The following is a 17690-nucleotide window of genomic DNA, read 5'->3' as shown; positions in this document are numbered from 1 at the left end:
CCACCACTTCCTTTGGCAGCTCATTCCATACACGTACCACCCTCTGCGTGAAAAAGTTGCCCCTTAGGTCCCTTTGAAATCTTTCCCCTCTCACCCTAAACCTATGCCCTCTAGTTCTGGACTCCCCCACCCCAGGGAAAAGAGTTTGCCTATTTATCCTATCCATGCCCCTCATGATTTTATAAACCTCTATAAAGTCAGCTCTCAGCCTCTGACACACCAGGGAAAACAGCCCAAGACTATTTGGCCTCTCCCTCAGACCCTCCAACCCTGGCAACATCTTTGCAAATCTTTTCTGAACCCTTTCAAGTTTCACATCTTTCCGATAGGAGGCAGACCAGAATTGCACGCGATATTCCAACAGTGGCCTGACCAATGTCCTGGGTGGTTCTTGCCTGGAATGTGGTACCTGATAACATGGTGGAGGCAGATTCAATCACAGCTTTCAGAAGGGAACAGGATAACCTTCAGAAGTGAAAATAGTGTTCAGGGCTTTTAAGAAATGACAGAGGAATGAATTAGCTAAACTGCTTCAAAACTGTGAAGAGGAATCAGATTGGACTCAAAACATTAACTCTGGTTTTCTCTCTCCACAGATGCTGCTGGACTGCCATGTTCCTCCAGCATTTTCTGTTTATATATTGAACAAGGCTGACCACACTGATGGTGAGGGGGGGCTTAGCAGGGTTGGACTTATTTCCCTAACTGTTTTATACTCCTCCCCACGTTTTGATGTCAGACATAGCACTTCCAGGCCCCATAGCCTTTTCAGCAATTCTCATTTATTATTCAGTGTCAACATAAATTTACTTACTGCCTTTGAAGTAATGAAAGCTTCCAAGGTAATTCTCACACAAGTATTAGAAAGCAATGTTCCTCACTGAAGCCTGTAAGACAATGTTAGGGCAGACAGCGACAAGCTGGGGCCACAGAGGGAGGTTTTAAAGACGTGTCTAAGAGAAGGAAAAGCAAGGCAGAAACATGGAGGGAAGGAATTCTGGAGCCTGAGCCTTAAAAATGATGACAATGTCAACAGTGCAGTGACTTGGACACACAAAATGGCCATGCACAAACATCTAAGGGGCTTGGAGCAGGGGGAAATCTAACAGAGACAGAAATATGAAGGAGGATACAGGGGGCTTTGAAAAGTAGACTAAAAACTGTATTTAATTTTTTGTACTAATTCCTACTCTGAACATGGAGGTTAGCCTGATGGGAGTGGAGATTGGGAATTTGGCTTCAAACTCTAGTGCACCGTCTCACCCCTTTCCCCCCTCCAACGCCTCTCCCTGATTCTTGCTCATCCATGTCTACATTGGGGATCTGAGTGGATAAAGTGTGGAGCTGGGAAAAACGCAGCAGCTCAAGCAGCAGCAGAGGAGCAGGAGAGTTGACATTCAGATTGGAACCTTTCATCGAGATTCTGCCTGCACTAATCTCCCATCCACAGCCTCCAACCTTATCGTTCCCCAACCCCACACCGCCCGTTTCTATGTCCTATACCCAAAATTCGTAAACCTGACCGCCCCTGGTTGACCGTTCCAATGTCCCTACTCTTCTGATGCTGCCTGACCTGCTGTGCTTTTCCAGCTCCACATTTGATCGACTCTGACTTTCCAGCACCTGCAGTCTTCATTATCTCCACATTGGGAATCCCTCTATCAAAAACAAACAAGACCTGAATCTATGACATGCACATGAGTTGGGGAATGTTTGTTCAAGTCTGGTTTCCCCAGCGTTTAAAGCCCAGATTTACAGAGCAGGAACATACCATCCTCACTGGTGTGCGTCTCAGTACCAGTCTCGAGATCGACATCCTCCAGTGTCCCATGTTCACTGTAGGGACTGTCACTGTTGGACAGAATGGAAAAGAAAACGGCTTAATTCTGAAGACAGTCAGACATTTCACAAGATTGAAGAGTTGTCTTGATTATAGAATTGATTCCTAGTCAGTCAGACAGTGGTTCAACATCTGTTCAAGGTATTTAAGGCAATTGAAAGATTCGATAGGATCGTGAGAGTGTGACCATTGTAACATGTGGTTAGCTTAAAATAAAGTGAATTACAATGAAATAAGGATAGAATGAGCTAAAGTGAACTGGGTGGATAGATGACAGAAGTGAGGACTGCAGATGCTGGAGATCAGAGACAAGATCAGAGTGGTGCTGGAAAAGCACAGCAGGTCAGGCTACATCCAAGGAGCAGGAAAATCAATGTTTTGGGCAAACCTGTGGAAGAGCTTTTGCCCGAAACGTCGATTCTTCTGCTCCGCGGATGCTGTGTTTTTCCAGCACCACACTAATCTTGTCCCTGGGTGGATAGATGAGCAGGAATGACAGTAAGCCAGCAGTGGCAGACATTTCAGGAGGTAGCTCATGACAGTCAGCAAAAATACATCCACTAAGGAGGAAAGAGTCTGAGAGGGATAAAGCAAACATAGATAACTAAGGAAGAAAATTAAACACACCTGAGGAGTCTAAAAGCAGTGATAGCCTTGAAGGCTGGGTTAAATTCAGAATCCAGTGAAGGAGGAATATAAAGATAATAAAATAAACTACGCAGGCAAACGAGCGAGGAATATAAAAACAGACAATAGAGTTTCTTTAAATATGTAAAAAGTAAGACAGAGGTCAAAGTGAACGTTAGCCCCTTAGAAAATGAATCTGGGGGAATGGTTATGAGGAATAAGGAAATGGCAGAGGAATTAATCAGATATTTTACATTAGTCTTTATGATGGAAGATACTTTGACCATTCCATTTATACTAAATGTGGGGGAAGAATTAAGCAGCATCACCAAAGATGTGTTACACAATCTAATACAGCTAAAGGCAGATGAGTCCGCTGGTCCCAATGGCTTCCATCTTGGGATACTAAAATAGGTAGCTGCAGAGCTAGTGGATGAACTGGTTGTAATTTTCCAAAAATCACTGGATTCTGGAGAAACCAAAGGATTAGAAAACTAACAATGTGACATCCTTTTTAGGATGGTGGGGGGGGGGGGGGGGGGGTCAGAAAGTAGGTAATTATAGGCTGATCAGCCTCCCATCTATTGTTGGAAAAGTATTAGATCAAAATTACTAAGAGAGTAAGAGCAGAAACTTTGGGAAATCGTAATCCAATCAAACACAGTCACATGGCTTCATAAAAAGGGAAATCTGACTAATTAGTATCTGGCTAACTTATTAGAATTTTTCGAGGAAATCTTCAGCACACGGGATCCAGTAGACGTGTTTCATTTGGGCTTCCACAAGATGTTCAACAAGGTACCTCACAGATAGCTGAGTCATTAGATACCTCACAGACAGCTGAGTAATTAGACACCTCACAGATAGCTGAGTCATTAGACACCTCACAGATAGCTGAGTCATTAGATAAGAGCCTGTAGTGTTGGAAGTAATATATTGGCATGGATAGAGAACTGGCTCATGGGCAGGAAACAGCCAATGGACATCAGGAGTTCTTTTTAACATTGGTGACCTGTGACCAATGGGCTTCCACAGGGATCAGCGCTTGGACAGCCACTGTTTCCAATATATACGAGTGATGTGTGGGAAGGAAGTGAATGTGCTGCAGCCAAATTTGCAGATGATACTAAAATAGGTGGAAAGACAGGTTATGAGAAGTGTACAGTGATATTGATAGTTTAAGCGGACAAAAAAAATGGTGAATGGGAATATAATGTGAGAAAAGATGAAGATGTTAATTTTAGAAAGGAGAACATAAGAGTAGAGTATTATTTAAATGAAGAAAAACTGCAGAAAGCAGCAAAGGAATGTGGGGTGGGGGGTGGAGAAAGCTAGCACACAGCTGTAGCAGCTAAGGAACGATAATGGAATATTGGCCCATATCTCAAGGTGGGGGGGTGGGGGCAAAATACAAGAGCAGGGAAGTCTTACTGCAACTGTACAAGGTGCTGGTGAGACCACATCTGGAGCACTGAGAGCAGTTGTGGTCCCTCTGTTTATTGGAAGATATCATTTCATTGGAGGCAGTTCAGAGAATGATGATCCCTGTTATGGAGGGACTGAGCAAAGGCTAAACAGCTTAGTTTAGAAGAGTCAGAGGTGATCTCAATGAAACATACAGGATTCTTAAGGGGCTTGACAGGGTCAATGCTGAGAGGGTGTTGCCTCCTCATGGGAGAGTCAAGGACCAGAGGGCATAGTCTCAGAATAAAGGGGCACCAATTCATGACTGAGAGGAGGAGGAACTTCTTCTCTCAGAGAGTTGAGAGTCTTTGAAACTCCTTGTACAGACAGCATGGGGATAGAGACCTTGTATATATTTAAGGTTGCGATGGATAGATTTTCGATCAGCCGGGGTATCAAGGGTTACGGGCAAACGGCAGGAAAATGAACGTTAAAAATGTTGAATCAGCTGCCATTCTAAAGCATGGCTGAAGAAGGGCTTATGCCCGAAACGTCGGTTCTCCTGCTCCTCGGATGCTGCCTGGCCTGCTGTGTTTTTCCAGCATCACATTTTTCAACTCTGGTCTCCAGCATCTGCAGTCCTCACTTTCTCCTAAAGCACGGCTGAGCAGACTTGAGGGGTCAAAATGACCCACTCCTGCTCCTATTCCCTTTAATCTCAACAACAACCTTCATTTATATAGAACCTTTAAAATGGTAAACATTCAAAGACATTTCACAGGAACATCATCAATTAGTATTTGACTCTGACCGTCAGGAGGAGATGGTAGGACAGATTAGTTAAAGGGGTAAGCAGCTTCTTAAAGGAAGACAAGTAGATATGTGCCTAAGGTTAAACAGGAAATTAAAGGGAGGCTTTGGTAGAACAGACTAATTGAACATAACCTTAAAATTTGAGATAGGCCACTGAGGAAGTCAGGAAACAAGTCTTTAGACAGCGGCTAATGGAAATTGGGAATTCTCTCTCTCTTTCTCTGACAAACCTGAGGCTGAGAAGTCAATTAAAAACTGATATCGATTGGACTTTGTGAAGCAAAGTGCTTAAGAGTTAAGAACCAAAAAGGCTGAGTAGATCAACGTTATGGCTCATTCGGGAAAGTTCATCGATTCTCAGCTCTGCTACTCTGTGTCACCATTAAAGTTAATGATTTAGTCAAAGTATGCAAATTTACCTGCCTGTGGAGTCAGGTTAACAGAAAACACTGACCAGCTTTTGTACTTAACATGAATGATTGTTTTATTATATTCTAATAAAAAGTGAACAGTTAGAAACTCTCAACATATGTCTCTAAGGGTTAAAACTTTAACCTATTGTGAACCACACATACAGCATACGCGCACGGGCACACACACGCACAGACATGTGTGCGCAGAGACGCACGTACGTAGACACATACATGTGCAGTAATACCAAGCACTGGTTTTATGGGCTGGTTTTCCACTGAGACAGAGCTGTGGGGAATGGAGTGCATTATTTCCTCCTCCAACTTCATTGTAATTGAGTCCTTTCCCTCTCTCCCTACCTTTCCCTGTTTTTGTTATTGTTGCTTTGTCTCTGGTGGGCAGTGTTTGTTAATTGCTCAGTAGTTTAATTAGATCATTTGTTGGTGGTTACTCCAAAAGATGGCTGTCTTTCTATTTCGAGAGGGGTGGGCGCTGCAGGGGCTGGATTGCATTATCTCCCCTTTCAACTCCATCTTGAACTAGACCCTCCCTTGTTATCCCCACCTCTTTTTTGGTTTCTGTCACTGTAGCACTGCCTGTTGCAATTGTCACTGTTTAGTTTTTAAATTGTTGATTTGACGGTGAACTTTAAGAAAACAGGAACAGAAGTGTGCCATTTGGTCCTTTGAGGACTATTCAATCAGATCATTTCAAAAATAAATCAGCTGGCTTTCTTCAGTAAGGTGAAGAACTTGGGATGTGGTGAGAGCAGCCTAGTGTTTGTATTGAACTAGAAGGTAAAGTCACCATAGTCTTACCATACCATAGGGCTGCTCTCTCATCAGAGAACGATAACTGGTGGTGGGTATTAACACAACACAGTGAAAGAGAGAGATTGAGCAGGAGAATCCTTCATGGGCACCTGCAGGAATGGAACCCATGCTGTTGGCATCACTCTACATTGCAAAGCAACTGTCCAGCCAACTGAGCCAAACCAACCCCAAGTGTGGGAGATGGACTACTTCCTCCCTTGCTAAATAGCTGAGGAGTGGTGTATCACGTGTTGGGTTGAGACAGGGACAACAAGGATGAAACATCACGACATGTTTGAACGTTATAGGGGTTTATAAAATCATGAGGGACATGGATAGGGTAAATAGACAAGGTCTTTTCCCTGGGGTGGGGAGTCCAGAACTAGAGGGCATAGGTTTAGGGTGAGAGGGGGAAGATTTAAAAGGGCCCCAGGGGCTAACTATTTCATGCAGAAGGTGGTGCGTGTGTGGAATGGGCTGCCGGAGGAAGTGGTGGAGGCTGGTACAATGACAACATTTAAAAGGTCTGGATGGGTATAAGAATAGGAAGGGTTTAGAGGGAGACGGGTCGGGTGCTGGCAAATGGGACTAGATTAGGTTGGGATATCTGGTCGGCATGGACGAGTTGGACTGAAGGGTCTGTTTCCGTGCTGAGCATCACCGTGACCACCCCCATATCTTCAGTTGCATCAATCTTACTCCCTGGAAACCCTAACCTGAACTTACTTTAATATACTTACATAATAAAATGACATGAAGCATTTCACAGAATCGCTATCAAGAAAGATTTAACTCAGAGCCGAATCAGATGATATTATGTCAGGTGACAAAAAATAATCAAGGGGCAGATGTTAAGGAGTGTTTTAAAGGAAAATGATATTGAGTCAGAGCAAGTAATAATAAAAAGGGAGACAGCAAAAATGAGAGATAGAGAAACAGCAAGAATGAGAGAGAGATAGCGAAAATGAGAGATAGCCAGCGAGAATGAGAGTGAGAGCGATAGCAAGATTGAGAGCAAGAGAGAGAAAGCGAGAATGTGAGAGAGAGAGAGAGAGAGACAGCGAGAATGAGAGTGACAGCAAGAATGAGAGTGACAGTGAGAATGAGAGTGAGACAGCGAGAATGAGAGTGAGAGCGATAGCGAGAGTAAGAGTGAGAGAGAGACAGCGAGAATGAGAGAGAGACGACGAGAATGAGAGAGACAGCGAGAGCGAGTGAGAGAGACAGCAAGAGCAAGTGAGTGAGAGAGACAGCGAGAATGAGAGAGAGAGAGAGAGAGAGAGAGACGGTGAGAATGAGAGAGAGAGACAGCGAGAATGAGAGTGACAGCGAGAACGAGTGAGAGACAGCAAGAATGAGAGACAGTGAGAATGAGAGAGAGAGAGAGATGGCGAGAATGGGGAAGAGATAGAGACAGCAAGAATGAGAAAGAGAGAGAGGGACAGTGAGACTGAGAGAGAGAGACAGCGAGACTGAGAGAGCAAGAATAAGAGAGAGGAAGACAGTGAGAATGAGAGAAAACGAGAATGAGTGAGAAACAAACAGCGAGAATGACAGAGAGACAACGAGAATGAGCAGTGTGAATATGAGAGAGAGATAGTGAGAATGAAAGAGACAGAGTTAGTGATTATGAGCGACAGACAACGAGAATGAAAGAGACACAGCGAGAAAAAGAGAGATAGTGAGAACGAAAGAGAGATATAGCGAGAATAAGAGAGAGAGACAGCAATAGAGAGAGACAGGAAGAATGAGAGAGACAGTGAGAATGAGTGAGAGAGATAGCGAGAATGAGAGAGAGAGACAGACAGTGAGAATGAGAGAGACAGTGAGAATGGCAGAGAAATAGTGAGAATGAGAGAGAGAGAGAGAGAGAGATACAGCAGGAATGAGAGAGAGCCAGAATGAGATAGAGAGACAGCGAGAATGACAGAGAGAGAAATAGTGAGAATGAGAGAGACAGCCAGAATGAGAGTGAGAATGAGACAGCTAGAATGCGAGAGAGAGAGAGAGAGAGACAGTGAGAATGAGAGCGAGAGATAGAGACAGCCAAAATGAGAGAGAGATACACAGCGACAGTGAGAGAGAGTCAGTGAGAATGAGAGCGAGAGAGAGAGACAGCCAAAATGAGAGAGAGAATGAGTGAGAATGAGAGAGAGATACACAGCGACAGTGAGAGTGAGAGACAGTGAGAATGAGAGAGAGAGAGGGATAGCAAGAAAGAGAGAGAGAGAGAAAAACAGTGAGAATGGGAGTCTGAGTAAAAATGATAGAGAAATGAACAAGAATGGTAGAGAGCAAGAATGACAGAGAGAGAGGGGCAAGGAAGGAATTTCAAATTGTGTAGGGCCTGGCCTGGACAGTTGAAAGCATGGCTGACATAGGAAAGTTGGGATTAATTTGCATGACACTGCTGAGAGAAAAACCAAGAGAAAAATTATAAGAGCAATTTATTCTTTTTCTTTTGTTTTTCTTGCACAGGGTTGTGGAAAAGGGCTGTTTGATTACCAGTCAAAGGCTAGTCCGGCAGTGACAGTGGTATTGTCACAGGACTAGATATCAGCCTCGAGGCTAAGGTGCTGGGGACATCAGTTTCAATCCCACTGGGGCAGATGGTGGATGTTGAATTCAATAAAAAATATAGAATTAAAAGTTACTCTAAAGGTGACTATGTAACCACTGTCGATTATTGTAAAAACTCATCTGGTTCACTAATGACCTTTAGGGAAGGAAATCTGTCATCCTTACCCAGTCTGGCCTACACGTAACTCCAGATCCACCGCAATGTAGCTGACCTTTAACTGCCCTCTGGGGCAATTAGGGATGGACAATAAATGCTGGCCTAGCCAGAGATACCCTCATCTCATGAATGAATTTTTAAAAAGCAGTGACAATTCAGCGAGCTCTCTGATTGGTGTAGAAAGATGGGAAGTCATGTGATGACACTGACAGCAATATGGCAACTCAGAGCAGCAGAGTTGGTTACCCAGCACATTTGGAGCTCAGTTAGTGCCAATGTTTTATTGCAATGGTGCCCAGAACAGGAGGAACCAACCGCCAAGAATTGGATGAGCAATGGAGAACCCTTCGAAATCCCCTTTTAGAAAACAACTCTCTGAATAAATCCTGTCAGTGGCTCGGCCAACCCTGCCTTGCCTTATCCTGGTACAATGATCAGATTGGTATCGCTCACCAGTAGATGGCAGGCTTCAGGGAAGAGTGACTCCGAATGGACTGAGCTTACCAATAGTCGTCACCGGCCATACACTTTTCATAGACGGGTCCCTCCAGATCCTTGGGGTCAGGAAATATCAGCTCACTGTGGATGATGATCGTCTTGATCAGCTCGTTCACATGGGCCTGGCACAAGACTTGGTCTTGCGTGTCGGGCACAGGCATCAGGGTAGGGCCGAAGCAGATCGCCAAGTTGTAAGGATCCATCATGTTCTCGTCATTGTATTGAGACAGGCTGCCGAGAGAGAGAGAAAGAGAGAGAGAGAGAGAGAGAGAGAGAGAGAGAGAAGGTGATTAATGTCCTACATCAGAGGCCTCCTTCAATGCCACAACACTAGACTCTTTATTAAGCAAATGGAATTTCCTTCAGACTTTTCTGACTGTATATTAAGGGGTGGAGAAAGAGTAGTTTCCTTCAAATGCTCTAAAGATTCCCTGCTCAACTCCTGTTGTTCAAATCCAGGAGCAGGATAGACCAAATATCTCTTATATTACAGATCGGTCTGTTATAATGCGTGTTGCGTTCATGCAAATTCGCTACAACACAATTGACAAATTGAGGACACTGTTCCTATGACGTGAAATATTAAAGCATGTGTTGGTTATAACACAATTCTGGCTCTATTAGTTTAAATGGCACCGCTATTACAGTATTTTCTTATAACACAGGACTACACAAAAACAGAACTACTGTATTATAGCAGAACTTACTGTATAAGGAGACGGATAATATTTATAACATGAAAACAGGCCATTCGGCCCAACAATCTCTGCTGGGGTTTATGCTCCATGTGAGATTCTACTCATCCTTCACCAAAATCCATTAATACATCAATGAAACCCTACAGTGTAGATGGAAGCCATTCAGCACATCCAGTCCACACCAACTCTGCAACAAGCACCCCACCCAGACCCAGGCCATTCCCATAACCCTGCAGTTCCCATGGTCTATCCACCCAGCCTGCACATCTTTAGACTGTGGGAGGAAACACACACAGACATTAGGAGAAGGGCAACTGTCCATGAGGAGGACAAAGGCTGGAATTGAACCAGGGTCCCTGCTGCTGTGAGGCAGCAGTGCTAACCATGGAACCACTGTGCCGCCCATCCTTCTGCACGTGTTTGTCACATTTCTTCATTAAGGTCTCTCCAGTATTCACCTCAATAACCCTCATGAGGGTGAGTCACACATTATAAACACTGCCCTAGACTAATTCAGCATGGAGATGGCCCATTTGGCTCAATGTGCCTTTGATATCCAATTAGCACTCTCTTCTCATACAGTATAAACGTTGGGTTTTCCCTTTACACTGGCATTTTTGCAAATGGTCTTGATGAGTACAAGATGAACAGTCTTGACAAAATATATCTTTTTTTCTCCAAATGGGACCAAATGACCATTTACTTGCTGGCAAAGAGAAAAGGAGTAGCCGGAACGGAAATGAAGTCAACACAGGATGCATCATGTTCTCAACCAGTTCACTGAAATTCACTTACAGACAAAACAAAACGTGACAGGGTTCCCAAACCAGAACCTTGGGAACAGGGGCTTCGATAAACCATTTATTTTACCCCAATCTCTTGTTTCACTTGTTGTTAGTTATCACAAAATCCGAAGGGGGTTCATTCTTCAAATCGTCACTTTAGAAGATCGCATGAAGCAGGAGTGGGAGGAGGCCATTTGGCCCTTCACGTCTGCTCCACCATTCAATAAGGGCATAGCTGATTGGATTGTGGGCTTGATTTCACTTTCCCGTCAACTGCACCTCCACCTTCCACACACACCCCATCATCCCACATCTGTCAAAAATCAATCAAACTCAGCTTTGAATATGTTAAATGACACAACCCCCACGGCATTCTGTGGAAGACAATTCCAAAAATTAATGACCATCTAAGGGAACAAATTCCTCATCCTGACTCTAAAGACCATCAAGAGACATACAGGGAGAGAGCAAGAGTATGGTCTTGAGATAGAGGATCAGCCATCATCATGTTGAATAGCAGAGCGGACTTGATGGGCTGAATGGCCTACTCTCGCTCCTTTTTTGCCCCCAATGATGAAACTGCAGTGACAACAGACTGAACTGCACAATGTTCCCTCAAGAGAGACCTCCCTGATCCCAGGATTTCTCCATCTTACTCACCAGCTGCCAAACCAGGCCATTTAGTTGGAAAATGATCCTTTCAGTAGCTTCATCATAAACACAAGGGTCTCTTCTGAATATGTAGGATATGACAGGGGCAATACTCACTGGTTTAAAAAGGCAAAGAGGTATCTCATCACGATGATCACAGAGCGGGGAAGGGTGAGGAGAATCTTGCGAAGATGAAGAGCTCTCTCATACAGATTCTCTACTCCTGGAATGGCAAAACATGGGAATACGGTCACTTTGAACAAATACCATGCCCAGGCAAGGCTGACAAACCTAACATTGTTCTATCATTTGAACAAATGTCAACATAAAGACGGGCATTAATACAGTTCACAATCTCGAGAATCTCAACTCACTTTGCAGTACCAATTTAATATAAATATAGAAATCGTAGCAGCCAATTTCCACACAACAAACTCTCAGACAATGATGTTAACCTGTTAAGAGACTCAAACTAACAGGATATACCAGATGAAAGGTTCAGATTCCTGGGTACTGGGACCAGTCCAAGCAGGAAGGGTTGCATCTGGGAAAGACCGGTACTAATGTCGTTGGAGGTGGATGTTGGTGTCTGCAAGGGCTTTTGGGGAAGGTCTAAACTCGAATAGCAAGGGATGAGAAACTGAGCAGGGAGCCGAGGCGGGAGAAACAACAATAGAAAGAAACAACAGAAAGACAAGAAACAAAAGTGGAAGGCAGAAGAATCCAGGGTGATAAACCAACGGGACCAAATGAAGGTTTAAACAAAGAAAGACAAGGCTTTTGTCATCATGCACAGAGCATCTGCAGTAAGTTAGATTAACTAGCCAAGCAAGTAGATATAAACAGTTATGATTCAGTTGTGATTAAAGTGACATGGCTGCAGGGTGACCAAGGATGGAAACTGAACATCCAGTGGCATTCATTAGTTATAAAGATCAGACAAAAGGGTAAAGCAGGTGGGGCAACATTTTTAGTAAAGGACATTCAACACGATAGTAAGGAATGATATTGGCTCAGACAATTAACATGTGGGGTCTGTACGGTCAGGGATAAGAACCACCGAGGGGCAGAAAATGTTGTTGGGAGTGGAGAGTACTCCACCATACAGCAAAAAGGAGAAAACATCATTGAGACGTCTGTGGGCCCTCAAACTGTAATTCAGATGAAAGGGACGCCACTATTATCTACTCAATTTTGCAAACCAAATATGGAAATTTTCAGGGGAATGTTGACCACACCAGAAAATCTGAGCTTTCATTCATAGTGTTTACTTTAAATTCACTCATAGGATTGGGCACTAGCAGCATGGGGAACATTTACTGTCCATCCTTAACCACACTTGAGAAGATGGTGAGGAGCTGCCCTAGTTTGAATACCAGAGTGACTGGCTGGGCCAGTTCAGAGCACAATCAGCTACATGACTGTCTGTTTGGAGTCTCGTGTAGACCAGACTGTGTAAGGATGGCTGATTTCCTTCCTGCAAAGACACTTGCAAACCAGATGGATTTCAAAACTTTGGTCATGACTGATCCTACCCAGTTTATTCCAGGCTTAAACTTAAATTCCCAGTTGAATATATGTTTGTAGATTAGTCGTATAATGAGCACAGGTTTCAGACTATGAACACAGAACCATAACCAACTACTATTTCCACATAATATCGCACATTGCTTAATAGAGATTTATAGAGTGTGGTGTTAGACTTGTGCTCGGTTTGTTAAGCTTAGTCTGCTTGTTTTGCATGGAGCTGGGATCTTTAAATGGATTTGAACAAATTGGCAAGTTTTAAATTAACTTTTTACATGAATTTATTTCTTCATATCGAACAAAGATAGCCTCTCTACTTGTCTGGCTTCAATGAGGTTTCTCTTGTATACTTTTATTCCGGTGTATATTTGATAAAATCAAGGATATTCACTTACGTGAATAATAAATATTTATTTAAGTTTCTGCCTGTTTTCTCTTCCGACTGTGTTTGTTTGGATCTGGGATGTAAATGGCACTCGTACAAAGCTGAATGCAATCAGCTCAGTAAATGAAAAGACAATTTTAGCATGGAGGACACAAGTGCTATAGTTCTTGCCTGACTACGTTGTCCACGTGTGGCGCATGCTTATATTTATACTTCCATCGTTTAAAATGTTGATTTATTTAAGGGGAAATGTTTTCTTCAGTGGTATCTCAGATTAGTTTTGACTGCTTCAGTGGGTTGGAGTGCAAGTTTCCAGATACTTTGCTCTCCCCTTCATTAGTTTTGGTCTTAGTCTCCCCTGGGAGATTCACAGCAGTGGGAGGGGGTGGCTGGAGGTAAATCTCAGGCATTATAGGTTTTTGGGGGGGGGGGGGGGGGGGGGGGGGGGGGCGGGGGGGGGGGTGTCAGGCTTGATGGGCCAAATGGCCCCCACCTTGTCTTTTGTACATTTCTATCATGGCCACACATCAAGTACTTGGGAGAATTCAGAAAGCTACTGATACCATCGACACACTCTCACTATTTATATTAGTGTGTTTGGACCCGAACCCGAGAAAACTTTCCCACAAATCAAACAAAACGCAAACCGTGTTGGTGTCCAGGGGCAGAATCGCCCCTGTGGGTTTCAGAACCCTGCCATCAAGCTGAAATGGTGGCCCGAATCCCACAGCGGGAGAAAGAAAATACAAGTCACTGGCTGTGATTTCCCCTGAAGGCAGTCAATTAAGGACAGCGGGTGGTCCCACAAAGTGGGCATGCTCAATCAGAAACCTTCCAATCGGAAAGGAAGCAGAAACTAGGAGCAGCTGGTCATTTTGTTCATTGAGCCAACTAAGTTATCCAATACGATCATGGCTGGTCATCTGTCCCATTCTCTCTCCCTCTCCATTCACCCTGAAGCCTTCACTGTCTAGAAAATCTTTTTAATAAATATATTCAGCAGCTTGGCCTCCACAGCCTTCTATGGTGGAGAATTTCAGTTTCACTCCCCTCGAGTGAAAACAAATCTCATCACCTCAGTTTGAAAAGGGCTCCTGCATATTCTCAGATTGTGGTGTCTTGTCGTCCAGCAGGTTGTGATGGGAGGTGTGTGTGAGAGAAGAGGCTGCTTCTAAATGAAAGAACCTGCTCTTCAACGTTTTATCATTAAAGTAAACTTAAAAAGGCAGTGGTTTTTGCATAGCTAGATCTCTGGGAGAGGGGAGGGTGCGGCTGACAGGGAGGGTCTCCAGAACCTGCCTGGAGCGCTGGGCCGCCAAGACTGCCACCTGCAGGCTGCCTCCAGGAAGTGCAAGTGGAACCCACTGGCTGTGGGGACGAGGAGCTCAACTGGAATATCCCAGTCGGGCCTCAGGTAGACCTGGAATCTTGGTTACTCAGCAGCCGCAGAAGGGTAGCCCTGTCACACCTTGCCAATCCTACCCCTGCGAAAACCTTCCAAGGAACTGCCATGCCGGCTGGTGGGGTGATGTGTTGCTCTTGAGATGTGTGAATTTGCAAGAGCAGGAAGAACTCTATAAAAGTGACACCTAGAAACAGAAGGCAAATTGGGGGCTGTTTGGAGTGAAGGCTCCATGGTGCTTGTGCCACCATGTTGTATCTTCTTTCTTGCTGCTCTTTCACACAACAGAGACCCCCCCCCCCCTCACACCAGCACCCATCACATCTTGACCTATAATGTTGCATTGGAGTCCTGGGAAGGTTGGCCCCTCTGTTGCTTTACAGAAAGCTGGGGGGAGCCCTCACCTGGTTCCTTTCCTCATCTGTCTGCCCATCTTCGTGGACGTGATCAACCATAGCCTCACCTCTCTCCCCCCATCTCTGTTCTCCAACCTCCACTAAGCCTACAAGAGCCCACTGTCTGCCCACAGCCCTTCTCCCTGCCCACTCTAAAGAAATCTCGGACTCTGAAATTCTGCCCTCCTGCTCATTCCCGATTATCACCACTCTGCCATTTGCTCCAGCTGCCAAGATCTCAAGCCCTGGAATTGTCTCCCTTCCTCAGAGTTGCTTCTCAAAATTGATGTCCTTGACTCAGGTTTTGATCAACTGTCTTTCACACAAGCAGGAGTCAGACAAGAGAGAAGGCTGAGGCTGGTACAGAAGTTAAAGACAGCAGGTTGAATAGACAAGGCAGACAGGAACACAGCAGAGAATGAGGGAAGACCGATGGATTAGAATGCATTTATTTCAATGCAAGAGGCCTGACAAGTTAGGCAGATGAATTCTGGGAACATGGGAATGGGATATCATAGCTATTAGACAGACATGGCTGAGGGAGGGACAGGACTGGCAGCTCAATGTTGCGGGGTACAGATACTATAGGAAGGTTGAAAGGGGAAGCAAGAGACGGGGCAGAGGGGTGGCATTTTTTTTTTAAGAAGTACTTAGAGAAGCTATTCATGGGATTTAGATTTAGATTAGATTTAGATTACTTACAGTGTGGAAACAGGCCCTTCGGCCCAACAAGTCCACACCGACTCGCCGAAGCGCAACCCATACCCCTACATTTACCCCTTACCTACCACTACGGGCAATTTAGCATGGCCAATTCACCTGACCCGCACATCTTTGTGACTGTGGGAGAAAACCGGAGCACCCGGAGGAAACCCACGCAGACACGGAGAGAATGTGCAAACTCCACACAGTCTGTCGCCTGAGTCGGGAATTGAACCCGGGTCTCAAGCGCTGTGAGGCAGCAGTGCTAACCACTGTGCCACCGTGCCGCCCATAATATTTTAAATTAGATTAGATTACTTACAGTGTGAAAACAGGCCCTTTGGCCCAACAAGTCCACACCGACCCGCCGAAGCGCAACCCACCCATACCCCTACATTTACCCCTTACCTAACACTACGGGCAATTTAGCATGGCCAATTCACCTGACCCGCACATCTTTGTGACTGTGGGAGAAAACCGGAGCACCCGGAGGAAACCCACGCAGACACGGGGAGAACGTGCAAACTCCACAGTGTCAGTTGCCTGAGGCAGGAATTGAGCCCAGGTCCCTGGCGCTGTGAGGTAGCAGTGCTAACCACTGTGCCACCGTGCCATCACTTTGATGGGATTTGCTAAGTGTGTTCAGGAAAACTTTCTCATCTTGTGCAGAAAGCCAGACTAGCAAAGGGGCAAATCCCAACCTCCTCTTGGGAAATAAGGTAGGGCAAGTGACTGAGGTGTTAGCAGGGGAGCAATTTGGGACCAGTGACCATAATTCTATTGGTTTTTAAATAGTTATGGAAAACGATAGGCTTGGTCAACAAAGTGAGGATCTAAATTGGGACAAGGACAATTTTGATGATATTAGACAGGAGCGTGCAGTAATTGATTGAGGGTAGGCTGTTTACAGGTAAAGGCATGTCTGGCAAGTGGAAGGCTTTCAAAACTGAGATAATGAAAGTTCAGGACCAGCATGATCCTGTTCGTTAGAAAGGCAAGGCTGGCAGGAGGAGGGAACACTAGGTGAATAGAGATATTGAGGAATTAGAGATATCTGGTCAGGAAAAAGGAAGCATATGTCACATATTGACAGCTGGGATCAAGCAAATCTGTTGTGCAGTATAGGTGGTGTATGAGTACATTTAAGAGGGAAAAAGGGGACATGAGATAGCTTTGGAAGACAGGGTAAAGGAGAGTCCAGAGATTCAACAAGGATATTACAGCAAAAGAATAACTAAGAGATCAATGAGGCCATCTATACGTGGAGCCACAGGACAGGTCTTCATCGAATATTTTGTGTCAGTGTTTACTGTGGAGAAAGATATGGAAGCCAGGGAACTCAGGGAAATATGTAGTGATATCTTGGAAAAGAGTCCACATTACAGAAGTGGAGATGCTGCTGGAAGTCTTAAAATGCATAAAGGTAGAGAAATCCTGGGGACCTGGTGAGATGCATCCCAGAACATTGTGGGAAGCTGGGAAGAAATTGCAAGGCCCTTTGCTGAGATACTTGTGTATCATCGACAGACAGGACTGAGTTGCCAGAAGACTGGAGAGTGGCTAATATTGTGTCATTATTTAAGAAAGGCTGCAAGAAAAAGCCAAGGAACTATAGATCCATGAGCCTGATGTCAGTGGTGAGTAAATTGTTGCATTGGATTCTGAGGGACTAAATTTACATGTATTTGGAAAGGTAAGGATTGATCATGGATAGTCTGCATGGCTTTGTGCGTGAGAAATCATATCTCTCCAAATTTTGAAGAGGTGACCAAGATCGAGAGATGAAAGCAGAGCAGTAGACATTGTCTACATGGACTTCTGCAAAGCCCTCGAGAAGGCTCCGCATGGTAGACTGGTTCATAAGGTTAGATCACATGGTATCCAGAGAGAGCTAGCCAACTGGATACAAAACTGGCTTGATGGTAGGAGACAGAGGGTGGTAGTCGAGGGTTGTTGTTCAGACTGGAGGCCTGTGACCAGCGGTGTGCAGCAATGAGTAGTGT

General features: G+C 44.7%; 1 protein-coding gene across 2 annotated transcripts in view; it reads right to left on the bottom strand.

Annotated features, from left to right (window-relative positions):
• Positions 1-17690, bottom strand: part of srgap1a (SLIT-ROBO Rho GTPase activating protein 1a) — a 288344-nt gene that overhangs the window by 19353 nt on the left and 251301 nt on the right. For both annotated transcript variants that reach the window (XM_060839652.1, XM_060839653.1), the window contains 3 exons: positions 11394-11499; positions 9149-9373; positions 1772-1851 (listed from right to left, as the gene is read on the bottom strand). In XM_060839652.1, the coding sequence (XP_060695635.1) occupies positions 1772-1851; positions 9149-9373; positions 11394-11499 (411 nt within the window). The remainder of the gene's footprint in view (positions 1-1771; positions 1852-9148; positions 9374-11393; positions 11500-17690) is intronic.

The sequence above is a fragment of the Hemiscyllium ocellatum genome, chromosome 19 (assembly GCF_020745735.1).
Source record: "Hemiscyllium ocellatum isolate sHemOce1 chromosome 19, sHemOce1.pat.X.cur, whole genome shotgun sequence".
Lineage (NCBI taxonomy): Eukaryota > Metazoa > Chordata > Chondrichthyes > Orectolobiformes > Hemiscylliidae > Hemiscyllium > Hemiscyllium ocellatum.
The sequence above is the reverse complement of the archived record's forward strand: the minus strand, read 5'-3'. Positions and strand labels throughout refer to the sequence as shown.